This window comes from Rattus rattus, chromosome 7 (assembly GCF_011064425.1).
Source record: "Rattus rattus isolate New Zealand chromosome 7, Rrattus_CSIRO_v1, whole genome shotgun sequence".
NCBI lineage: Eukaryota > Metazoa > Chordata > Mammalia > Rodentia > Muridae > Rattus > Rattus rattus.
The window spans coordinates 13,152,087-13,178,787 of NC_046160.1; the positions used below are offsets into that span (position 1 = coordinate 13,152,087).

Consider the following 26,701-nt stretch of genomic DNA (forward strand, 5'->3'; position numbering starts at 1 on the left):
CTTGGCGTAGCACATGGCTGGTACCGATGGCTAATTCACCACTGCCCTGACTGAGGAGATGTGTTCTCACAATGGGTTTAGCATAACCAAAGAGAGTCCATTTTGCTTGTCAACACTGAGCTTAGCAGTAGGCATGGACAACTTTTCTGAGCGATGAGATTGTGGGGAGCACTAAGGAGTTTTAGGAACCTTTTTTTTTCCAGATGACAAACGTTTCAAAACAGAAAACAGACCTTCCTTCACGTGCTCTGTTGTGTCTTTATGGGGTATTTAAAACTTTGGCTGCCACTTTATACCTACAGAGGACAAATGTGCAGACAAAAGTCGACCCACAGAGGAATGGAAAACACAAGAGGGGAAGGATCCCGCTGCCTTTGTCACGTCACTGAGCAGCAGCTCAGCTCCTGAGGTCATTCACACTTTGAACTTGCTGTTCTGAGTGGTTACGGGCTCCTTTTCCTCCTGTCCCATTTTATTCTTTTGTTGGATCTCTATTACTTTTGGTTTGTAAATAGTACAAACCAAAACATGTATTAAGAATTTTAGTTTAAATATTGAATAATCTAGGGCATCCCTAAGATTAGGTCACATCCAACACAAACTTTTTATAAGTGCGTGTGAATGGTAATGTTGCTTCTGTGCTGTAAGAAGCCTCTGTGGGTCATAACTGCCTTTGGATGTATTCATTCCCCTTCTCCTACTATGAGGAATATGTGACAGAAGCCGCTAATGGGAAGATGGCTTTATTTTGGCTCCTGGTTTCAGGGACTTTAGTCCATCGTGGTAGAAAAGGCAGGGTGCAATGGCTCAGTCCCTGGCAGTGGGAAATGTGGCTTGTTCTTGGTGCAGTAGATCAGGAAGCAAATAGACTTTAAGGTGGAAGGGAAGCAGGGCTGTGCGCCTCAAAGGACTGCCGTCCAGTGATCCACCTCTGCTGTCCCCAATTCTTACCCCAAGGTCCCACAACCTCTCCCTCGGTCTCACCAGCTGGGGACGAAGTTCTTAAAAACACACGCAGTGGAGGACACTTCACAGTCAAACCACACCGTGGGGGAACCTGCTCGAGGCGTGAAGGTGTGGAGAGCGTTCTCACCAGCAGAGGGGGAGAGCTCTTTGAGTGTGCACCAGTTGTGTGCAGGAGTCCGTGGGAATCAGAAGAAGGCATCAGCACCCCTGCGACTTGAATTAAAGACTGTCATAGTAAACGACCGCTTGGGTGCCAGGAACCAAACCTGGTCCTCTGGAAAAGCAGAGTGCTCCCCACTGCTGAGTCACCTCTCTATCCTCTAGAGCAGTGGTTCTTAACCCTTGGGTCAGGGGTCAAATACCAGATATCCTGCATATAAAGGATTGCAGTTATGAAGCAGTATGGAAATAACTTTGTGGTTGGAGGTCACCACGGCACGAAGAACTGTAACAAAGGGTCACAACACTAGGAAGTAACCACTGCTCTAGGATTTTAAAAATGATACTGCAAGTTTTGTAATAAGAAATAACCTGCCTCTCCTATAAGGAACAAGTTCCCTATTTACACACTGGGGAACTTCCGAAGGTTTTCCTTCATTGGCCTGAATTTGATGAGTTCTCTTGGTTACCATCCATGAAGGATAGGCTAAAAGAAAACATAAATGCCCCAAAATCAGGTGCTGGTCTTGACCTTTAAATTTAAATACAGTTATGACTGACAGTAAAAACACTGTTTTCCCATATAGACACGAATACTTTTGTTCCTACATAACATAGTAATAAGAGGAAACTATTTTATCCACATATGAAATTCTCTCTCTCTCTCTCTCTCTCTCTCTCTCTCTCTGTCTGTCTCTCTCTCTGTCTCTGTCTCTCTGTCTCTCCTCTATCTTTCCATCTATCCATCTATCTATGTATCTATGTATCTATCTATCTATCTATCTCTTGTTGGAACAATTTTGAATGAATGAGATAAGGTCCAAAATATATCCAATGAGGGCAGTATTTTACTTTCAATGCCATTTTGGCCTTTGCTTAGTTCTTCTCGTATCTATTTGCAGCCATCGTTGTCACTAATCTACCCAGTTTGGTGCTAAATTGATTAAGCATCCAACACTCTTGGGTAGGGACAGGTAGGATGAGTAACAACAGTTGAGGGGTAGAGAAGAGACTCAGTCTCTCTAATGCTCCGCTCCCTCGCAAGGGGTGAGAGCCTTCTCTAGTCACAGCAAATGGCTTCCTGAGACTTCGAGGCAGTCCCAGCGAGGAGTTGGGAATAGAAAAGCTATGTATCTAATCATGAGGATGGGAGTCCTTAGTTGCAAACAGAACTGCTTGGGAACAAAGGGTAGCACTGCTTGTAGCTCTTATCAGCTGTGGTAGGCGGTGCACCAGAGGCTTGAAGGACATCGCGCCTGCCTGCACCGCATAGCCGCTACCTCAACTGGTGAGCACAAGGTCAGCAGCAGCACTTAAATTACAACTGACCGACTCGGAGAACTAGATATGAGGAGAGTAGTGGAGTCGCTGACCTAAAGAGGCAGAGCCCATTTAACACGAATGCTTTCTCAAGCAAAAACCATGCTTGAACCTTCTACACGAATCAGAGTGGACAGATGTTTTTCTAACTTCGGCAGTAACCCTGAAAAAAAATTATTTTGGAAAATACATTCTTTTCTTACACAATATAGCCAACATATCCTGATTATCGTTCTCTCCAACGCCTCCCAGTTCCTCCCCACCTCCCCTCTCATCTAGATTCACTTGCTCCCTGTCTCTCATTAGGAAAAAAAATCCCAACAGGTTCCTAAGGGATAATAATAAAATATAACAAAATAAAATATAAGACAATGCAAAAACAATCACATCGAAGTTGGAAAATACAAACAGAAGAAAAAGAGCCCGAGAGAAGGTACAGTGGTCAGAGAACCACTTGCTCAAACACAGAGGAATCCCATTAGAATAGTAAACCGGAAACCACAATCGCTACTCTGAGGACCTGACGCAGGCCCTGCGCATGCTACCTCCGTCTCGGTGAGTTCACATGGCCCTTGATCATGTTGATTTACAGGGCCTTGTTTGGTTAGCATCCTCCATCCCTTCTGCCTCCTCTTCCGCGGGGAGTAACCGAGAGATTTTTTTTTTTTTTTGGTTCTTTTTTTTCGGAGCTGGGGACCGAACCCAGGGCCTTGTGCTTCCTAGGTAAGCGCTCTAACCACTGAGCTAAATCCCCAGCCCCGTAACCGAGAGATTTTATGTAACAACAATGTAACGTTCAGGGCCTGTGAGTGATGGTTGCGCCCCCTTCAGTTTTGCAGAAAAGAAAGGGATGTGAAGGGTCAAGTTTTCATCAGAAACCTCATAAACCTGAGAAGGGAATCCCAAGGCCTTGCACTGCTAGCTTCGGGGGCTCCCTGCCTCAGATTCCTAACGGCTTCCCATGAATTAGAATGTGTCACAGTTCTGTTGGGAAAGGGCGGGCCTTGAGTCCCGTGGCAGGAATCCTTAAGGGAGCAGAGGGGATGGGGTGGCTCCTGGCAGCACCGCCCCAAGGTGGGCTCCACAGAATCCTGACGGACACTCATTGCTTCTCCAGAAAGTATCCCTCCTTTGAAGCCTTTTGAGCTCTGTTTTGTGAGAAGCTACACTGAATACACTGGAGGAGCGAGTAATTTTTCTTACAGGTTTGTTACTGACGTCATATGCTGGCCAGGGCGGCAAAACAAACAAACAAAAACCTAAGGAACACTCTCCAGGTGTTCACCCACGGTGGAATGAAGGCAACCCTTAGTTGGATGTTTGCGTGGATGGGCTGTTTATCCTGAAGGGTACGAAATCCTAACTCGGAGAAAGGATTTTCTACAGAGAATAATCAAACCAAATAGACGGAACTACTGGTCTTAGACACGCAGAGGTTTTCAAAAGCCTCAGGCGTTTGAGTTTGAGTGTGAGTTCCTGAGTTCTACTTGTAGGATCACAGCAAGGCGGCCTTTATGTTTCTCCAGGTAAAATGCAATGAAACCCCTGTTTTAGAGTTATTGTGGGACGTAATCTAAAAAGCAAAGCATCGTTACGGTTATTCAAATTTCCTGGTGAGTATTAGATGTAATTAAAAGTATTAATGGAAGGGTCCAAGGAGCTTCCCTTACAGGTCTGGTACATTAAGACTCTTCCTGGAGCGACAGCTGAAGGAATATGGCTTGAGAGAGTGATTGCTTCCTTGGGTGACCACTTGGAAGGGGAGGACATATGAGATGGAGGTCTGGTTTCCGAGCTCTTGTGTGGGCCTCACTGGGATTTGCTGGGACTTACTTGTCTAGTTAGTCCCTTGTTGTACACATCTATGGAGCTGGTTGGAGCTCACCCATCCGTCCTTTTTCTTGGTGTTTACTAGGACCCACTGTTCCTTTCTGCTCATGGAGGCCAGGGCTGGCTCTCCCTCTGGTTCCTGGCTTGGATTAGACACTATTATCAGCACCATGACCTCTGAGTCTTTTTTTTTTTTTTTTAATTTTGTAATTATATTTATGTACAGAAAACTTAGTGTACATTTAACCCAGTTTAGTGGCGAGTTCTTTAGCCTTTGCCTTTTCCAGCTTGGCAATGCGAGTCACAGACTTAGGACCCAGGACATTGCCTCCCCTGTGGTGGCGGATCTCGCCATATCTGTCATTATAATTGGTCCTAATAGCTTCCACCAGCTTAGCCAGAGCACCCTTGTCTCCCGAGTTAACCTGTGTGAAGGCAGCAGTGGTACATGTCTTCCTGTTGACCAGGCGCCCCAGCCTGGCCTTTCCCTTGATGATGCGGTAGGGCACCCCCATCTTTCAACACAGGGCAGGCAGGAAAACCACCAGCTCAATGGGGTCTACATCATGGGCAGTCACCACCAGCTGAGCCTTCTTGTTCTGCACCAAGGTGGTCCTCCCTGCTCAGAGGACAGGTGGTCTCTTATTTGGGACGTCCCCTTTGCCAGCAGCTTTCTTCTCAGTGCGGGCCAGGAGCCTTTGCTTCTCCTGCTTTGTCTCTGGCCTGTACTTGTGGGCGAGCTTAAGCAGCTGAGTCGCTGTTTGCCTGTCCAGGGCCTGGGTGAATGGTTGATGGCAGGGGGTATCTTGAGCCTCTTAAAGAGGATGGCTCTTTGCCACTGCAGCCTGGTGTAGTGGGGCCATTTGACGAAGTGTGTTAGATCTCTTTTGGGCTGGATGTCCTGCCCAATGCTGAAGTTCTTAGGCCTTTTCTCAAACAAAAGATTGAGCACCTTTTTGGCCTCCTGTTTCTTGACTACGGCGGGGGCCGGGGCCACCTTCTTCCCCTTGGCCTTCTTTCCTTTGGGCACCTTGCTCAGCTGGAGGAGAGAGCATGACCTCTGATTCTTAATTCTGCTGCCTTCCTGGTCCTTTGATAGTGTGTATGACCTCTGGACCCCACACAGGGCATGCTCAGAAGTGATAAAGGAGGACCGTTTCATTAACTACTAATCATTGTCTCTGTTAATCCACTGCATTTTTCTTTTTAACAGAATTAGACTATATCTTGTGGAACATAAGTTCCTTTCTCAAGTTCCACACAGAAGAAAGGTTCACAAGTCCCCATTTACTTTGTTTTCTCCCCAATCTATTTAATAACACCTTCTAGGATTTGAGCCCAGCAAGGAAAAAAAAAACCAGAACACAAGTGTCCTTGTCTTTCACTGCCTTTTTTCTTGGGTTCAAAGGTGATATGTACACCTGTCAGGTCAGAGGTTAAAAGTTACAGTGCCTAGCTATGGAGTTATGCATATGGGGAGCAGAAAGTAATATTTTAAAGACACAAGACAAAAACCAACATGTAAGAAATCTTTTCCATCACTACATGAGTCAAATCGTGAAAAGGATCTTGTCTTGGTAATATTCTGTAAATTATGACTATCTTACACATCTCAACCCCGAATGTATTTAAGCTTGCCACTAAAAAGGAAATTTGATATCTGAAGCTTCTACATGAAAGAGACCCTGAGAGAGGCCTCTCTAAGTTTGATAGTATTTCTAAAAATTTATATCATACAAATAATAAAACGTTATGAAGTCCAAGTTCCAAGGGAGCAATAAATGAAAACTCACTGTTTATGACTCAGGATAAATAAACTCTTTCTACTTTCTGTTGTGTTTTATAAAAATAAAGAGAGAAGGAATACGTTTGGTGGATGTGTAGTCAGGTGTGGGGGAAGGGAGTGCCTCCGCCGGCCCATGCTGAGGCCAGGGACCAGCCTCAGGAGACATAGGATAGAATAGGGTTTATTGGTTTATTCAGGGCATGGGGAGGGGAGTTGAGAGGGTAGTAGAGACGGAGAAAGAGAGAGAGAGAGAGAGAGAGAGAGAGAGAGAGAGAGAGAGAGAGAGAGAGAGAGAATGGGGGGAGGGGGAAGGTGGGAGAGGACAGAGGGAGAGCACAAAGGTAAGAGAGAGCTAGTGGGCAAATGTCCCCTGGCTGTTGTCAGGTAACTGTGGGGTGGAGCCTAGACAAAATGCCAACACTTTCTCTTCAGAGAAATGATAACCCCAAATTGATACAGTGTGAGGAACTGACTGGAGATTCTACAGTTAAGAAATCAGGAAAATGTTTCAAAAGTGAATCAGTTGAAAAATTATTTTTTTTGTGTGTGTGTATATTTATGGTACCCGTGGTTGGCTTTATGAAATGCAGGGCGTTTGTTTTTAAAACTTAAACATTAAGTTTCATAATCTTACTTAAACAAGTGCTTCTTGTTTGTAGATACAAATTCTGTATCTGTTCCCAATTGGAGCAGCCCGACCCATAATCCATTGACAATGGTCAAGCCTTCGGAAATTTGGGTACATCTGTGGGAACATGTCCTACCGTGAATGCTACATTATTACTTCCGGTCTTCAAACAAAGCAGAATTAAGAAACGCTTAGCTTTGTTGTGTTTTAACACAGGGTTTCCCTTTGTAGCTACATAGATGCTTCTGTCTCCGCTGTCTGAGGTCTGTGACTCCAGGTGTACACCACCGTGTCTGACTGAACCATTGCTTTGGACAGCAGAAACTAACAGAGTGATTGCTGATACCTGAGCCCAGTGTTTACTGTGACCATGCATTTACTTGTGTGTCTGCATCCTATTATTTACAGAATGACATTAAACTATGTGTTTGTTAACTGTTGCTGCACGGGAAACTCCACCAAAACCGCACATTTTCAAACAAGTAGCATTTTATAATATTTTACTAAATCTCCCCTCGGACAGTGGTCAGGACAAGATTCAAAGGTAATTATTTGTTGACTCTCTTGGTAGCATTACATGGCATTGTCTTTGATTAATCAAAAACTGTTATGAATATTACTCAGCTATTAAAAACAATGACTTCTTGAAATTCTTAGGCAAATGGATGGAACTAGAAAATATCATCCTGAGTGAGGTAACTAATTGCAGAAAAACACACATGGTATGCGCTGTCTGGTAAGTGAATATTATGGCCCAAAAGCTCAGAATACCCAAGATTCAATCCACAGACCACCTGAAAGTCAAGAAGAAGGAAGACCAAAATGTGGATGCCTCAGTCCTTAGAAGGGGAAACAAAAATACTCACAGGAGGAAATACGGAGACAAAGTGTGGAGCAGAGACTGAAAGGCCATCCAGAGACTGCCCGACATGGGGATGCATCCCATATACAGACACCAAACCCAGACAACATTGCAGATGCCAAGAAGTGCATGCTGACAGGAGCCTGATATAGCTGTCATCTGAGAGGCTCTGCCAGAGCCTGACAAATATAGAGGTAGATGCTTGCAGCCAACCATTGAACTGAGAACAGGGTCCCCAATGGAGGAGTTAAAGGACTGAAGTAACTGAATAAGTTTGCAACCCCATAAGAAGAACACAATATCAACCAACCAGAGTCCCCAGAACTCCCAGGGACTAAACCACCATCCCAAGAGAACACAGGGATGGACCTATGTCTCTATTGGCATATGCAGCAGAGAATAGCCCTGTTGGGCATCAATGGGAGAAGAGGCCCTTGGTCCTATTAACTAATTGGACCCAGTGTAGGGGATGTCAGGGCAGGGAGCTGGGAGGGAGTGGGTGGGTGGGTGAGGAAGCAAGGGAGGGTGTGGGATAGCAGGTTTCTGGAGGGGAAATCGGGAAATGGAGTAACATTTAAAATGTAAATTTAAAAATGCAGTTAAAAAACTGCTACACAAAAAGGAGAGATAGGATTTGTATTCTAATTGACTATAGTAGAAGACATATTTCAAAGACACTGGGCAAGAGGGGACAGGACATTAAACTGGGGCAAAGTATTGGGTCAGATTTAATCACCAAAGCACAGTGGTGGAAATTCTTCAGTGGCGTGAAATCAAGATTCAAACAGGCTTCGAGGACAATGGCGTCTAAGGACATCACGGAGGTGGAACGGTTCTGCCACCAGCAAGCTAGTAAGTTTTTAAGAGTAATTATGCCTGGGCGTGAGACAGGAAGATTTGGCTGCCCTGCAGTTGTGAATGAAGTTTGTTGATTATAATAATAATGATGATAATAATAAATGTAGACATTATCTTAATGCTAAGAGATATGGATCTGCAGCCTCTCTATGAAGCCAGAGTTTCCCACCAACTTCAAAAGCATCCCCTAGGGTGGACAGGCAGACATGTTGGGCATTGTCAGCTCGGGCTGTCTGGAGTAGAGACCTCTCCGTATCCTGTTCTCAGAGGACTTGACAGCACAAGACAATGTCTGCTTCATGTCGCAAGCACCATTTTCTCTGTCATGGTGGTTATTTCCACTCGTCCATCATTTTTGAGAAAAGCGTTAGAGAGCGTGATATAGTTCTTAGAAAGCCCTGCCAGGCATTATTTTATATGAAGGTCATGGTGTAAAAAACAGTTATGCGCCCTTCCAAAAATATTCAGGCAGTTCTACTTGATGGATTTTTGCTGTTCTCTCGCAGTAGAGAGAACTGTAATACTTAAAAAAAAATTTCAAACATCGATTACGTGTTTGTGTGTCCCGTGGCACACATGTGGAGGTCGGCAACAACTTTGGAGAGAGAGTTGGTTGTATTCTCTCCGTTTACCATGGGGTTCGGGGGTTGAACTCAAGTGTTTGGGTTTGTGTGGCAAGGGCCTTTAGCCCTTGAGCCATCCTGCTAATCCCAAACCATTACTACTCTAGTGATACACGGATCAGTCATTTGTTGGAGAGACGATCCCTGTTTCATCCAGGATAGTGCTTCCCGTGGATGCCTTCGGTCTGGACTTCATTGCTCCTGCTCAGTCCTGTAGACGTCCAGAACCCATGCAGCCTGCTGTCTAGGGGCCTGGATGAGTATAGATTTTCAGACAATGTTATGAGGAGGAGAAGATAAGCGGGTTGGCTCTTAGCTCTTCGGTTTACTAGTCGTGCAAACCTGAGCAAGTTCTGCAACCTTTGAAGCTTCCGCATCTCGTGAAAGTCTGTGTCAGTGGTTCTTGCCCACTGATTCTGCAGGAAAACCAATAGCGACAGCCCTCATTTACTGACATGTGTCACTAGCAGGCCGAAGACTTTATTTATATTACCTGGGATCACCGTGCAAACTGCTGGGCAGAGACCTTCACAGCAGAGGACTGAGGTCAGAAGGCTTAAGTATTTTTTCAGGTTCATAAAGCCAAGAGGCAGAGCCGATGTTCTTCTCACTACATCTAATGGCTAGATTTATTCGTGTGAAACTCCTGTGTCCCAGTTTAAGGCATTGCACCTCTAGATGAAAATGGGCCGGAGGGACCATCATGTTTTTTTTTTCTTGCATTCAGGAAGGACAGAAGTCCCTTGTTCTGGGCAGAAATGGACTCCTAAATCTTAGAAGCAAGCTCAGGTAGAAAATGCTCTACTTGGGAGCTGAAGAGATGGCTCAGTGGTTGAAGCAATCACATAGTGCTCTTTCACAGGCCCCAGGTTCAATTCCCACCACTCACACAGCAGCTCACAGCTCTCTGTAACTCTAGTTCCAAGGAGTCTGACACCCCTCACACAGACAAGTGTGTACGGCAAGACACCAATGCACATAAAATAATACATTAAAAAAAAGAGTAAATGAACAATACACATTCAAAAAGGTAAAGTAAAGAAAAGCATTGCCTAGTTCTCTGCCCCAGAAAGATTAGCCTCAGGAAGAGTGGATCCCCAGGGTGGTGCTAGTGAGGGCTGGGACCATTTAAGACATGGAGCTTAGTGTGTGAGCATGGGGGTGGAGTGACCTAAAGAGGCCTTTGGGACTGGCTCTTAAAGGGGATGTGGAACTCTGGCCCTTTCCTCTCTGTGAGGAAGTTAGAGGTCTTGTTCAGTCACACTCTGTAAAACTGGCATCAGGCACTCCACTAGCTACCTGGGAGCAGTGAGTCGGCCCTGTCACGGACTAGAATCTCCAAATCTTGGAGCCCAAATAACCTTCTGTCTTTAGGTATAGATTAGTTTAGTTACTTGTGGTAGTAACAAAACAACTAAGAAACACAGACGCTTGGTTTTTATCTATTACAGCAGGAAATCCGGGTTCCCTCACGCCTATGAAAACTTTCCGGTCTGGCCACTCCATGAGGTGTTTAATCCCACGGGAAGCCTCTTGTGAGGCCAAGCAGCTTATTAGGAACAGCCATTGTTCATTTTCTGGGATTAATCAGCGGCTGCTGGCCCCTGAGGTCAAGGGAAGTCTCCTGCAGAGTGCATCCGAGAATGCCAGTGTTTGGGCCAAGTTCATGGTCCCCCAAGCTTCAAATGCTACCTGTCCCCAAGGTCATTCCCTAGCAGGCTGACTTTCTTTTCATCTTCTGGACCGTGAAGTGACTCTGCCAATATGCAGAGCTCTGTATATTCCTGGGAAGCAGCAGCCCATTTCCTATAAGCCGTATCTTCGGGAGCAACAATTTGTAAGTGTGTGTGGCTGAAGTTCCTCCGGAAAGCACGTCACGGAAAAGGCCACCAGGTCTACAGAGAATTCCGGCAGCCTTAACTTATTTGAATAACAACGATATCGAATACTTTTTCTATCCCGGCCATTGGTTTATATTTTTCTTGTCAATTCCCCCAGCCTAATCCTACCCCATCTCTCTGATATCAAGGGAGTAGTTTCCACTGATGATGTTCAAATCTCTACATCTTACAGGGGTCTGTTTTCCTTTCCCACCTTTCCTGTTTCTTTTCCTGTTCCCTTCCTCCCTCCCCTCCTTTCTTTCTTTCCCCAGGGTCTCAAGCGGCCCAGGCTGATCCTATGTAGCTAGTGTTTATTTACCTTGGGTTGTGGGTCCCTCATCTCCTCCTGAGTACCAGGATTGCAGGCGTGTGCCACCATGCTTGGCTTATGTGGTCCTGGGGTTGGAACCTAAGACTGCATTCCCTGTCCTGGGAGAGTCTCCCGACCTTACACTGTCTTCTCAAGGTTCACAAGAAGGCAGGGTAAATCCTCACCAGGTCTTTGCTCTCCTCTCCCTAAGAAGTGATGGGGAACGTTTTCTTTAGGAATAATGGCCCCTTTTGGTGGGCATCCCATACATAGAAAATAATACAGGCTGGCTTATTGTTTAGAGAGAGAGGGTGGATCATGTAGTCCAGACTGACCTTGAACTACTGATCTTCCTGCTTCCATCTTCCAAGTGTTCAGATTATACACTGAGCAGCCATGCCTAGTTCTATATATTTATAATTTAAAAAATATTAATTTTTATTTTGTATGTATGTGTGTGTGCCTGAGTGTATGAAGGGGACTATAGGTAAGGGCACGTAAGGGTATTGGAGCTGCAGGAAGTTGAGAGTCATCTGTTGTGGGAGCTGGGAACTGAACCTTGGTCCTCTGAGTAGTAGCAAGTACTCTTGACCATCTCTCTGTCTGTCTGTCTGTCTGTCTGTCTTATTTTATTTTTTTAAATAAAAGTTTGACTCATCTTGATTCAGGTGTAGCGACTGAAGACTACAAAGTGGGTAGGTTTGGGGCTCTAGATAAGTGGAATAGCAAAAAGAGGTTTTCTTAAATAAAAAGAATAGGGAAGGAAAACGGAAAAAAAGAGAGATGAGGGAGTGGCGTGGAGGGGTGAAAGGGGAGAGAGTGGAGAAAAGGGAGAGAGGGAGGGAAGAAAAACACAAGGACTTGCAGAAGCCTGGACCAATAGATTCCTTAGTAAAAGTGAGGGAAGAACGCCATGCAGGCTCTTGCTATAGTGGATGTTTGCACCCTTCAAGAAGGATTACTCTGAACAGCAGAGGGTGAGATGACGTGGGAGAGCACAGGTCAGAATGCTCTCCGGTAGCCACGTGTGCTTAACTGTATCAACTTTCATCTTGCAAAAACTATGCTTTTATTTTGACATTAGAAATGACTTCCCGAAGGTTCGAATTCTTAACTATCCTGTGAAAAAGTGCCTTCTTTATTCTGCGTGCCTCTCTTCTGATGGGTAATTGACAGTAGATAGACCATTTTGGAACCATCCTTTCAAGCCTTTCTCCCCTCTCTTTGTCTAATCTCTTTGGGAAAGCATTGTGTTCTTGGGGATAATAACATCTTGATAAATGGAGCTTGCCAAACTGTACATCACAAAGGCAGAGCAACATAGCAACATAGCAAGTCGGCCTCAAGGAGCCTGCTATGAAGGGGTGGGGGTGGGGGATGCTAATTACCCTTTGGATTATGTCGCTGGTTCAGATTTCAGAATTAGAACATTAGTTATTCCTCAAACAGTGCCAAGAGCGTGAGTATATCCCCATGTAACCTCATCTCCTTTCCCCTTGAACATCTCTTTCCAAGTTTTTCTGTATCCAAACACATTTTACATGGCTGGATCTCATTATTTTGCATTAACCTGACATAAGTGTTTCCTCTAGTGCTAAATTGTGAGTGACTGTGGTTCTTCATAACATTGTAATAATATGTGGAATGAATGTCTGTATTAATCCTTAATCTATTAGAAAGATAATATTTTACTCTGTAAAATAAATATCCATTTTCTTTGAACTTTGAATAGTTGTGTGTATGTTCAAGTATGTTCAGGCAAATGTTCAGGGGTGCTCGCCCATGGGGACATATGTGGAGGCCAGAACGGGGATGCTGTGTCTTTCTTAATTGATCCATTGTCTTATTTTTTGAGATGGTCTCTCACTGAACCTGGAACTCACTAATTGACTAGATTGGTTAGTCAGAAGGTTCCTGTCCTTGCTAATTTTCCAGACCATCTGGCAAGGTTATGTGCATGTGTGCACCATAACACACAGTTTATTTACGTGGGTGCTGAGGAGGTCCTCATGCTTGTGCATGGATATATATATGTATGTATGTATGTATGTATATGTATGCATATAGGTATGTATATACCTATATGAGTGTATATATGTATGCACATATATGAATGTTTATATGCACATATATGTATATATGTATGTATATATGTATATGCATGTATGAACATATGTGTATATATATACACAAATACACATACACACACTTTTATGCACATTAGAAATTCTGAATCGGTATCAACACCTAAAAGTAAATCCATTTCTTAAGAGTCATTTAGCCTTCCCTCTCATTATTTTTAGGACTCCTCTTTCCCATTGACAACCATGGCTCTTCACTACGTGAAGACATTTTATAACTCATTTGCTTTATCCTGTAATAAATCTAAAATAGATTCAGATTTAATGTTATTGTAGTCAGGGTTTCCAATGCTGTGAGAAAACACTGACCGAAAACAACTTGTGGAAGAAACGGTTTGTTTCAGTTTACAGCTTAATGTCTGTCATCCCGGGAAGTCAGGGCAGGATTGAGGCAAGGACCATGGAAGAGGGCGGTTATTGGAGCTAGTCACTGGCTTGCTCCCTGTGGCTTGGTTAACTGGTCTTCTCATCCCACAGGGGACCACCCATCCAGGCGTGGTACCGGGCCTGGCCCTTCAATCATTATCCAGGAGAATGCTCTATGTACTTGCCTACTGGTCTCATGTATGGAGACATTTTCTCAGTTAAAAGTTATTCCAAGATGCCAAGTTGTGTGTCAAGTTGACATAAAAACTAGCCAGCAGAACTGCATTGTCTATATTCGTATAAAAAGGTTTATTTAAAAAGAACTGATTTTGAGTGTGTTCTTTCCTGACTTTGAATAAGGTTGAGAAATGGTTATGGTCCAATATTTGTAAATTACTAGGATTATTTGAACTTCCTTTACTCTTTTTCAAAATGATTATTATTTTTAAACACTATTTAGCCATGAATTGCCCCCTGTAGACACTCTCGATATGTAAGCAGGGCACTGGGACAGTGGTGATGATCGTAGGAGGTCCTCTGCACGTCTTCCAACATGACACCTGCTATTGAGGCTGGCTGGGTCACACCAGCAGCAGGGCAAGCAGACAGCAGTGATAGCATTAACTTCTCAAGATTATTTGACAGAGTCAAGGACTTAACATGTAAAGCACTAAGTGCCCAGAACAGGAAGCATTCCATAGATACAAGATCATAGCGTCAGAATGCTGATTTGATCCCATGAAAACGCTTTAGCCTAGCACTGTGGAACCTGGAAGTTTAGAAGCATTAGATGAATCCGAATTTCAGAGAAATGGAAAGAAAAAAAAAAAAAGGCAGTGTTTACATTGTAAAAGGCTTTGTCAACTACAGTTTGGACTTTGCCCTGAGCAGAGCAACCCTGCAATCCTATTGTATGAAGAAATCTCAAACCTGTGACTGGGTGAAGAATCTACAGGAGAAGGAAAAGTGCCTTGTTACAGGGGACTAGGGGGAGATGATGAGGGGCTGAAGGTCTACAGGCTAGGGTGGTGCTGGAGAGGAAGCGAGTGAGGGAGAGACTCGGCAGTCACAATGTAAGACTTGAGTGGAAAGACGAGAAAGAAGTCTGGAATGCACCTTTCTCCGGTTTGAAATAGAAGAGAGGTAATTAATGAAGGTAGCTTTTTAAATTTGGATTTGAGGTGACCGTGGGTCAGTGTTCATTCTGTGACCACCCGAGTTAGATTTCTCTATATTCACTGGAGCCAGGAGGTGTGGATCTGTCTGGGGCACTGTAGCCGAGCCTGTGAGGTGTCAGTGTCTGACAGCAGAACTTGATCTGAAGACCGATTGGCCAGCAGCGCAGCTTTGGGAATGGTTAACTTTCCCAGGATATCTGGGAGGCTGTACTCAGTGCCACATAACTGCTAGCAATAAATGGCAGCTTAGTCTTCGAAGGCAAAACCACTCACGTTGGCATCTTGTCTCGTGCCCAAGGTAGTAATTGCACGCTGCAGAGTGTACAATATCCAACAGTTATTGCATAGGGAAATTATAAAAGAAAATCCAAAGTCCGGTGTGGAGGCCCAGGCCTTTAATCCCAGCCCTCAAGAGGCAGAGGCAGGTGAGGTCTGTGAATTTGAGGCCAGCCTTGTCTGTAAAGTGGGTTCCAGGATAGCCAGGGCTGTTACATAGAGAAACCATATCTTGAAAAAGAACAAAGAAACAAACAAAAAGAAGAGAAAAGCAAGCAAGCAAATCTGTTGTCAAGCAAGCACGTTACTAGCTTGCTCAGGAAACATGGAGCCAGCACACGGAATTAGTGTAGAAGGATCTCACAATAGGTGTCTCCAAAGATAGAGAACAGGTAACTTAATAATCCCCAGACAGTCCAACAAAAGCCCCTCTAGAATGAAGTCCTTCGAAGTTTGATGACACTAACGTTGTTTTAGAGGTTTTGTGGAATTAAAGGTTGCAAAGTTTAGGCTTAAGAGATCAGGACAAGGCAGTCATTTGGACACCTGGGCTCCCACATTTACCAGAGAAAAGGAATTTCTCACGTAGCCGTGGTTGTGGTACAAATTCATGAGAATAGGAACTGTGTTTCATAGATGCCTCCACAGGTAGACATTTCTGTTACTGAGTTTCTCGAACTTTCTACCTGATGCCACTGGATCCCCAGAAGAAGGTTCATCACAGTTAGGAAAGGGTGTGTTAGAATTCTTTCTCTGAGTGATTTTTTTGGGCACCAGATATGCATAGTTGAGAGGGGGAAAGTAGGTTTTCAGAAGCCGATGGGAATGCAAACAAATTGTAGGACAGTGGTGGAAAGAGAAATCCTTTCTGTGCAGGGCAAAGGAAATATCAAGACAAGCGGGGCACTGGCTTCGCAGGGGAGAGGGCTGGGTATAGGAAAGCTAAGAGGGAAAGGATGCTAATGTAACCTCACGTGCAGTCAACTTTAGAGATGCGAAGAGATCTGGGAAAGAAGGGACTTGGTTCTCCAGAGATGCCTTCTCCGCCCTGCGGCAAGGGGGTGTGGCACCGAGTGCGGGGAGGTGGAGGCGGGGTGGCGCAGGCCGCAGTGGGGGTCCCCCACTTCTTCTTAGAAGTTTGAGAGCTGCGGAGCCCCGCGGCAGGCTGGCTGGGGCGGAGGCGGGGCGAGGGCACGGATGGGCGTGGTTGGGCCGCGCAGTTAGAGGGCGGCGCTAGGACCCGCAGGCCGCCCGGCCGGCTCCCGGGAGGTTGATAAAGCGGCGGCGGCGTTTGACGTCAGTGGGGAGTTAATTTTAAATCGGTACAAGATGGCGGAGGGGGACGAGGCAGCGCGAAGGCAGCAGCCGCAGCAGGGGCTGAGGCGCCGGCGACAGACTAGCGACTCGAGCGTCGGGGTTAACCACGTCTCGTCCACGACCTCCTTAGGTACGGGCCAGCGGGGCCGAGGCCACGGGGGCCGGGAGTCAGGGAGGCCGCGGCCGCTCGGGCTGGCGGGCACCGGTCGCCCGGTAGGGTCGAAGACCGCGGCTGGCTGGGCTCGGCTCTCGCCGCTGCGTCCGCTCGTTTGCTCGCTCGTTAGCTCGTTCGCAGGGCCTAGCCTCAGCCGCGCCCCGCGCTCCGCCGCGCGGCCTGAGAGGGCGGCTCGAGGGCCTCGGCTCTCACAGCTGGCGGGGTGAACGGGCAGCCCGGCCCCCTGCCCGCCGCCGCCTCGTGGCCGCAGCGGTGTCCGCCCGGACCCGAGGGGGCGGCCTTGAGCTGGGGCCGCGGGGCTGGGACGCGCGGAGGTCGGCGGGTGGTGCGGGATCGGTCACCCGGCGGGCACTTGCTGCCCTCTGTGCCTAGCGCGGGCCGGGAAGGGAGGGACGAGCGGGACGCGCTGGGCCCCGCGGCGGCGGTGGAGGACGCGGGAACCGCTGGCACCTGGCTGCCAGGTCGCAGAGCTCTCTCTTCACACACACCCTTCCCGGTGGGAGCCGCAGTCCGCAGGCCAGGGCTGGGGCCCGGGCTCAGCCTCACCAGCTCTTGGATCCGCCAAACCCATTCTCACGAGTTGTGCATGGATCGGCCAGGGTTGCAAGTGTTGGCTTCGGTTGTCAAACTGGGGTTAGGAGCCCTGGGGCTGCTAGTCATTCGCTTCAGGCTGAAAGTGTCTGGTCACCTGATCCGTCTAGTTCCTGGGTTTTGCTGAATGTGAGCTCCTACTGTATGTGTACATGGCGCCCCTGCCCCCTCGAAGACGCAGTTGCGTTGGCAGCGCGGTGTTGTGTGTTGCTCTCACTCACAGCACCCCTATTTTTAGGAGTTTAGCATTTGATCTTTCACCGTGGTGCGAATGAACGCACGAAGTCCTTATTGAGAGTTGTGATGGTTAAATGCATAAAGTTTTTCAAAGGCTTAGCAATAGTAAGAGCCTACGGTTAGATACGTGAGGTCTAGATAAGCGTAGAGTAAACACACTGAGTATGAGATTGCTTTTGTATTTCCTTTTCCACAATCTGATAAAGGTTTTACTGGATGAAATTTAAGACACTTTGATTAAATTTAATTACTACAGACACTTTATAGAAAACTTTAGATTGCATTTCCTCATTTATCTTGGACATAAGTCAGAGATGAGGATAAACTAGAATTTTCCAACGAGAAAAAGAAAAGGAAATAAAGTTTGTCACCTGTCAACCACAGACTCTTATCAGAACTGCTACTATGGGAGCCCTCTGCCCTTGAAAGTACTTCCAGAAAGTCTTTTTTTTTTAACCTTTAGGTGGCTGATTTTTGTTTTGGAAAGCGTGCGTGTGTGCACGTGTGTGTGTGTGTGTGTGTGTGTGTGTGTGTGTGTGTGTGTGTACAGTTTGAAATGTAGTGTCAAAATACTTTCCACAGTAGGAAAAGCATACATTTGATCCAGTCATAGTTAAGAGCATGTCTTTATACTATTAGACGTTGAGAAGAGATAAGGCTCTTGGGAATGTTGTTGCTGCCTTTGGCTATTTTGTGGGTTCTTTCTTCCACCCTTCTCCACCACATTCTTCCACACTTTCAACCCCCTAGATAAGAGAGAGGAGAGGAAAGAGATCCCTGAATAAAGTCAGGGTGGGAAAGGGGTGACATTATCGTTAGACTACTTCCTGCTGATTAGGGCAAGTTTGATCTTCGATGTCAGGATATCTAATTTTTTCTTCTTGTTTCTTTTTTGTGCCCAACTATTTAACAAACCGCCACCACCAGCAAATGACCAACAACCCGCATGGCCTCGTGGGGCCCTAGCATTTATATACCCTCTGAAAACCCCGCAGAATTCCAGTCGTCATACAATCATATAAACTATCTGCAGCTGGGGAATCCTAGTCAGCTGCTGGGCACCATGTGAAGCAGCCACTTCGCCCACACTGGGATTAAAATGAAAACAGATTCTTACAGAAACCAAACTCCAAAGTTGTCACTATTGATAAGTAGTGCTTGCCTAACACTTATTAACTGTTCTTCTGCTGCTCATAGATATCGACCTTTCCTTTGGTGGTCATGTGTGGAAGACTTTCACTTAATAGCCATTCCGATCAATGACTTCTAAGGCAGGTCCTACACCTACTAGATTGCTCCTGAGTCACCTGCATTACAAACTAAATTGGGTGTGCTCATGTAAAAAAGAAAACAACCCCAAGTCATTTCCCTCCAAGTGTTGAAGCTCAAACCGAGGGTCTTCCAAATATTAGGGTGAGTGCTGTATGTTACGCCCACATCCAGAATGGTTTTAGGATCCAACACTCAGTGAAAGAATATGACTGACCCTAAGTTAATAGGGTTCTAGGATTCTTTCTGTAGGTGCTCAGTCTGTTTGGTAAAGTGTTTTTGAAATTCTCTGGAATTCTTTTTATGGGGAGGGGGAAGAAGAAGCTACTTTACAGTAAAGGGATTATTATAGGGACATAAGTCAGGAGAGAAAATGAGACTCTAGCTGTAGTGGAGTCCACATAGGTGTACAGGTTTTCAGAGTTTTTTGTTTCTTTTTAAATATTTATGTTTAAAAATATGTGTGAGTATAGGTGCCCACAAAGGCCAGAGGTGTCTGATCCCCTGGAGATGGAGTTCTGGGTTACTGTGCGCCATTTTATGTGGGTTTGGGAACTGAGCACGGGCTGTCCTCACTGAGCCATCTCTACAGCCTTTCTTTAGTGTGGCTTTTAACTTCATGATAGAATTTCTGATTATTCCCTGAAATAAAATTGTCAGACCTCTTCCTACATCACATTTTTCCACAACTGGAACCAGGCAGCTCCCTGGGGTGACTAAGGCCAGCCAGGGTGATGCTGCTGGAGTTAAGACACTTTAACTGTGAGACACACGGACAGTTCTTGTCTGTGTTCAGTTGGAACATAGGTTTGATGTACAAGTGAGAGCAAAACCTTTTCAGGTGAGCTCTCAAAAGCCAGGAACGTTAGGCTCAGAAGTAGGAATAACTTTTTAAAATGTTGATTTAGTGACTTTATAAGGAGGGTTTTCTCTGGGGAAAGTACAGAGAAACAACTTTATTTCTTTCCTCCTCCTTAAATGCAGTGGTTTTCTTATTTTGCAACCATTGAAGGTTTTTAGATCTCAGGTTTGTTACTTCAGAGAAATCAAGCCTTTTATTTATTTATTTACTTATTTATTTTTTAAAACCTTAGGGAAGATAGATAGATGTGACCACAGAGTAACTGAACTTATCTCACAATGACTTTATTGCTGAAGTTTTGTTTCATATCCTATTAGATGACAGGTGCTATTTGATTCTTAATAAAGTACTTAAAGCCCCTGATTTTATTCTTAAAGCCCTGTGTTTTTGGGAGGGAGGTCAGTCACTATTCCCACTGAAGGGAGTGTGTGCTGTTTCTCCAGTCCCAGAAACTTCTCAGGTACTTGATCTATTTCTCACCAGGGTTAGAGGAGATGAGGGCTCTTTAGTGATTGCCACATATGCTTAAGGCTCTGCTGTGTAAGTGAAGTAAATGGGCTGGGTGCTTTTGTTAGCTTTCCTTGCAGTGCTTAAGATTGACCCAGGCCCTTTGCGGCAGAGCAAAGTGATCTGTCACAGAGCTGTAGTAGTCACACTACCCTTAGAATGAAAAGGAATCAGGCAAAGGTGGAGCCTATGGAAAAAAGTCAGATACGTAGGCTGCCCTACTTGTTAGGGGCTGTGAGGGTCCTAGGGTTCCATAGTGTAAACTCAAATAGCTGTTAGCAGTTTTCACATGATGGTTATAGCAGTTTTCACATGATGGTTACATTGTCTGTCTCTGTGTTTGTGTATGCACACATCAGATAGGATTTTGTAGTAAATTACTGATTTTCACCACCCTGGGATAAATAGCTATGCAATAGTTGATTTTATGGGTATATGACATGTAAGTCATGAAGTCATTTTCCCAATGGGATAATATGCACTTTTAACTAACCATACATGGTTTTCTGGCCAGTACAAGCAGAATAAAGGGGATTTACTTTCTAACTTTAGTTTAATGGAGATTCTTTCATAGAACTGCATCTATCTCTGACTGAAGCTTGTGTAGCCAGTTAGTGGCTGCCCAGGTAGCTAGCTTACTGCCAGAACTCTGGGTGCAAAGATAGAAAGATACCTACCTGATTCGAGACGGCTATCTAGAACTCTAGTACTTTTTTTTTTTTTTTTTTCTCCTTTTGGCAAAATTTCCAATTGGGACCATGGTAGAAGAAGTCCTCATCTATTATTCATAAGCTCCTTATAAGACCTTTGTGGGAAGCCCATGATAGAGTATATGTTTGTTGCTTTCTAAAACATATTTGTGTGTGTGTCTCAGTTTGCTTCTACTGTTGTATTAACACAGAGATCAAAAGCCATTAGGGGAGGAAAGGGTTTGTTTGACTTGCATGTCGTGTTCACAGTCTGTCACTGAGGGAGACCAAGGCAGGAACTCCAGCAGAGACCATGGAGAAACCCTGCCTTGCTCTCCATGGCGTGGTCAGCCTGCTTTTTATACCACCCAGGACCACTGTCCACCTCTAGTGGGCTGGGCCCTCCCACATCAATCACTAAGAAAATCCCCACAGACATGCCTACAGGCAAAATGGTAGAGACATTTTCTGTAGCTTGTGTCAGGTGCCAAAGTCTGTAGCAGTGAGTGTGCCTACCAGCTAGAGCGCCACATGCAGTGAGTGCTTCTCTCCTATCATGTGGGGTCTCCGGATCGAACTCAAGCTCTTCAGGCTTGGTAGTAAGCATTCTTACTAGCATCTCCCAGTTTTAGTGTGGGTTTTATTAGGCTTTGAAGATTGTGTGGGTCTCAGTGAAATATAAGGCATGTACCTTAGTAGGCAGCGAGTTGCTTCTTTTACAAAACAATTTAAGCATTCTAGAAACTATGGCATTCTTGAAATTCTAATTTTTAAGAATTTTCAATCTAAAGAGGTGTAAAAGTATTTAAAAGCAACTGGGATCTACTGGAAAAATCCGGTTGTGTTAAGCGTGTTTAATAATAAAGGAATATGGGCTGTTTTTCCGTAGTTAAGAGGAACAAAGGTTTGATTCTAATGCTGGGGTGGAGGAGGAAGAGGGGGTGGCGCACCCATAATCCCAGCACTCGGGAGGCAGAGGCAGGTGGATCTTCCTTTAAGTTTGAGGTCAGCCTGGTCTACAAATCGAGCTCCAGGACAGCAGGGCTACACAGAGAAACCCTGTCTCAAACTCCCCATGCCCCCAAATTGGCTTTAGATGACTGAATAATTTTTGGAGAAACTTGGTTGTTCAAAATGTGGTGCAGTTGTTCTTCTTCCCCTTGGCTTTGAGCAGGTGTATTGTTTACCTCAGAGAATCCTGGCATGGACTCTACCATTGTCTTCTTCCCCTTGGCTTTGAGCAGGTGTATTATTTACTACAGAGAATCCTGACATGGACTCTACCATTGTCTTAGAAGGGACAGAAGGAGAGAGGAGAGTAGGAAACAAGAGTTTTCATTTTTGTCTTTTTTTTTTTTTTTTTTTTTTTTTGGAGACAGGGTCTCTCTGTGTATTCCTGACTGTCCTGGAACTCACTCTGTAGACCAGGCTAACCTCAAACTCATGGAGATCTGCTTGCCTCTGCCTCCTGAGTGCTGGGATTAAAGGGTGTGCCACCCAGCCAGCTGAGGCAAAACTGACTTTTGAAATCCTTTGTTTTTGTTTTTTTCCAGATTAATTACATTTTATCTAGTTTGAAGGATAGTTATTTGTTGGGGGACCATTCTCTTTATAGCCAATCTCATACCAGACATTTTGCCTGCGTTGAGATAAATCTGAGTTTTGAATGTATTGTTTTTGAATTGCTGCTGTAATAGTTGTCTCTGTCAGGTACAGAGAGATAGGGTACAATAGAACTTTGTGTCTTCAATTTTCTCAAGACTTGAGATTTTTCCTGTTAACTCTTCTGAATTTAAGCCCATGTATGTATGTGCAATTCCCTTGCTAGATGGTTTTCACGGACTTGTTACCCTTTAAGTCACAAAGTTACTTTTTGGGCCAAGAAGGGAACTGTTATTTGTCCAAGTCAAGGAACCCTGTTTTGGTTTTTGATTTATTCTTCCTGACTGTGTTATAAAACTTTGTTGTCATTGTGCCAGTATTTTGGAAGTGGACATGGAGTATATTGCTACTTAGTAAACACTTTTAAGGAAACACAGTACCCTTTATAAAAATGTGGAATAATTTTATTGTTAGCCCATTGTCGGGGGCCAAAGAAGGGCCTTGATGAAGGAGCTCTTGTCTTTGCCATTTTCACTGTCCCCTTGGCCTTGGGCTTCTGGCCCTGTATCAAGCTCTTCTGATGCCTTATATCTGATCTCCCGTTTCTAGATCATTTACAGTTCTTACTACTCATCACCTTCAGTTTATCTTAGCAGCGAGTTGATCTTGTCAGTCCTCTGCTACAGAGTTTTTCGTGGCTGTCCTTAGGGATAATGCCCTGTATTCTTAGCCTATAGTTTTAAAGTTAGCCTTCACCTGACCTCTCTGGGGACAGAGAGATGTTCTTATCTCTAAGATGTCTTCATTGACAACCTGATTTTAAGTACAAAACTAGGTCCAGAGCTTAATTTAAGTAGTTTTTTTTTTTTTTAAATCCTAAAATGCATCTGGTACCCAAGTATATTGTTTAAAGAACTGATCAGCACTTCATGGCAGTTTTTGGAAAAAATAATTTGCATCCACATATAATATATTTTACATTTTCCCTCATCTAGTTCCATAAAGTGCATAAAAGGATTTTATGCCATAGTGTTCTTTAAGTGGGAACAGCAAAAATGGTATGGCATCAGTGCTGGTTGCTATGGAAACAGGATAGATTTCAAATGGAAGATAATATGTGAATCTTACAGGAAAAACAACGCTTTGTTTTCTGGTTTGAGTATAATGAAGAGGAGATAAGCTATTATATACTCTCCAAAGCATTTTAAGGTTCTTAGGGTAGCATATTCCTGACCAGGGGCAGAACTAATCCAGGGGGGAAAGGAAAGTATATGGTAATTGACACTGTTGATGAATCTTGAATCTTCCCTACTACCTCCATTTGCATTGTGCTTCAGTTTTGTAGAGAAAAATTTAACTTTATAAATTTCTACTGGTATTTTTATTTTAGGAGCAAATTAGGAATTAAACTGTTTTCTAATGCCTGGTTGGCTAATACTGCTTTCCTCCTTCAATAAAACATTTAATCTCATTGAAGTTTAGGTCTCCTTCACCTTTGTGAATGTTCTCATCTTAGTTAGACTGGGAGGCCAGTCCTAGTACTACTACTGTGAACACTCGCTCACTTAAGTGACCACTGAGCTCTCTGGAGCAGTTGTTTTCAGTCCTGCTACAGAATGTGTTAACACTTTAAAATACTCTTTTATCTTTTCTGTATAAGTAGAGTTTGTTTAATTCTTTGTCTCTCGTGCTTCCTATAGACTCAATACTTACACTGACTTTGGTTGTCCAAGAATATCAGCAGTCTCCAGGAAGAATAGAATATTATAGCACAGCCTGAAAACTTTTCCCTTTTCTGACTTTGTTTGAACATTATTAGAGACTTGCTGAAATAAGATTAAATGGATGACATTTATATACTAAACTTAAGTAAAATATTGTGACCTTTATTATTCCATATGTTTTTAGGACTATGAGTTTTGGCATCATCTTGAAGCTAATTACAAACTCAGTTTTAATCCCTCCCCTCTTAGATATAAGGAGTCAGAATATCCATTGTAACAAGATCCTTAGATTTGTAGTAAAAGTTTGAGACCGACTGCTGTAGAAGACATGCCGTGATCTAGCCTCCTTCTGCCTACCTCACCTACTCATGTAGCTTTAGACTAAGTGAATTAGGTTACATGATCTGTAAAGCCCTTGGCATTTCATTTTAAATGTTGAGGTAGTTTTAAGCATGTATTAGTATTTCAATGTGTGCATGAAATATCTTCTAAGGAGGGTGTGTAGTTTATTGATGATGCCTAAGACACTACTAGGTCTAGAAGACTGTGCCCCCCACCCCCCTAACTAAAAGAGTTCCCCAGAGCCAAGGCTGTTACATATACAGAGAAACCCTGTTTAAAACAAAACAAAACAAACAACAAACAAACAAGTTAGTATGAGAAACTTAGAATTAAATAGGAGTTAATCCTTTTTTTAAAGTGGACAAGAGATTTGTCACCATCAGAAACTTCAAAATTATGTTTTTAAGATCCTATAATTAGTTCATGAGGAAATATTTTAGATCGAAGAGTGTTAGAATTGGTGGACAGCTCCAGTTTTTAAATATTTATTTCGTGTGTGTGTATGTGTGTGTGTGTCTGTCTGTCTGTGTATGGCTATGTTCAGGTAAGTGCAGGTGCCTGTGGAGGCCTGTGTGTGTGTGTGTGTGTGTGTGTGTGTGTGTGTGTGTTCAGGTGAGTTACGGGTACCTGTGGAGATCAGAGGCCTTGTTACTAATGGAGTTAACAGGTGGAGTTGTGAGCTGCCTGTGGTTGGTGCCAAGTCACCTCAGGTCCTTTCCAAGAGCAGCTCCAGGTTTTAATCACATTGATCTAATTTTTCTGAACATTTTCATAGAAGTGGAAAATACTGATTAGAATGTTTTTGTTCTGCAGAATGATTTTTAAATGCTTTTTTATTTAATTTAAAATTTAATTTTTAAATAAAAGTATTGATTATATTAAGAAATGAAAATGAAGAATTAGGCACATCTGATTAAAAATGCTAAGATAATTTACATAAAATCCACTGATTCAGTAGTATATTTGAAAAGTTTTGACAAATTTATAGTTTATAACCTAAAATCATGATATAGAATAATACCTTAAAAAGTTCCTTTTAAAAGTTCTTTTGTATTCAACACATTTATTCTTATCATTGTTCCATAATTATATGTCTTGCTACGATATGGTCAGTGTGTTTATTCTCAGTGCCCGATAGCTCCTACTCGTTCTGTGACTGCAGTTTGGCTTAATTCAAGCATTGAATAAAAGGAAACCACATAGTGCAGTAATGTCTGTGTGACATCTTTCACTTAGCATACAAAGTGACTTAGGCTTACCTGTGTGTATATATATATTTATACACACACACATATCTGGATGCAAGTATATAACCCAATTTCTTGTACTGCCAAGTAGCAGTTTGCTTTATGGATTTAACAGAATTTATTTACTTTCTAGTAAATGAACAAACATTTGGATTATTTCCAGATTTTGGATATTGGGAATAAATCTGCTGTGAACATTTGTGTTTAAGTATTTTATTGTTACATGTTGTCACTTGTCTAGCTACCTAGGAGTGTGAGTGCTGACAAGTATTTAGCGGTATGTAAGGTATTGCAGTTGGCCTGGTGTTAATTTATATTACTCCTAACATCCCATAGCATCGTGTGTTTCTTTCTGTGCCAGTTTACGTATTTGTACATCTTCTTTGAATTTTGTGGTACAAATGTCTATTTAAAGTAGTTCTTATTAAGTGAGGGTTCCCGTTTACTCTGAGTTAGATTCTTGTGTCTACTTGTAAGAGTTACTAATGTATAGTCTTGTGTCTGTCATTGTCTTTGGTTTTGATACCTGTAGTAATTTTGGCTTCATAAAGTGAATTGGAAGGAATTCTCCTTTCTTCTCTCCTAGAAGAGTCTATAGAGTTGGTCTTATTTTTCCTTTAATGTTTAGTATAATTAACTCGTGAAGCCATCTGCACCTATTTTTTCTTTGAAGGCAGTCAGTGGATTTGATTTTAAAGCTGATCGTTTTTAGTCTTTCATACCAGTAAGCACCTTTTTTAGTCAGCCAGCTGTTAGTGAATTTAATGTTTCTTTAAAAACCTTTTATCCTATGTGTGTTCCTGTTCTGTCTGTAGGTGCATGCGCTGCATTTGAGCCTGAAGTGTGTAGAAGCCAGGCGAGGGCGTGGGATGGCCTGGGACTGGAGTTACAGAGGGTTGTGAGCAGCCAGTGCTCAGACCTGCAAGCCATCCCTGCCCCTGAACTAACTCTTACAG

General features: G+C 43.8%; 1 protein-coding gene across 4 annotated transcripts in view; it reads left to right on the plus strand.

Moving 5' to 3' along the window:
* The first annotated feature begins 16,478 nt into the window (after positions 1-16,478).
* Atl2 (atlastin GTPase 2) overlaps positions 16,479-26,701 on the plus strand; it is a 41,517-nt gene continuing 31,294 nt past the window's right edge. For 3 of the 4 annotated variants that reach the window (XR_004388572.1, XM_032908843.1, XM_032908845.1), the window contains exon 1: positions 16,479-16,630. Coding sequence is in view for 3 of the 4 variants with exons in the window: in XM_032908843.1 (XP_032764734.1) it covers positions 16,513-16,630 (118 nt within the window). In the remaining variant the exon portion in view is untranslated. The remainder of the gene's footprint in view (positions 16,631-26,701) is intronic. The other variant, XM_032908844.1, reaches the window with a different exon arrangement.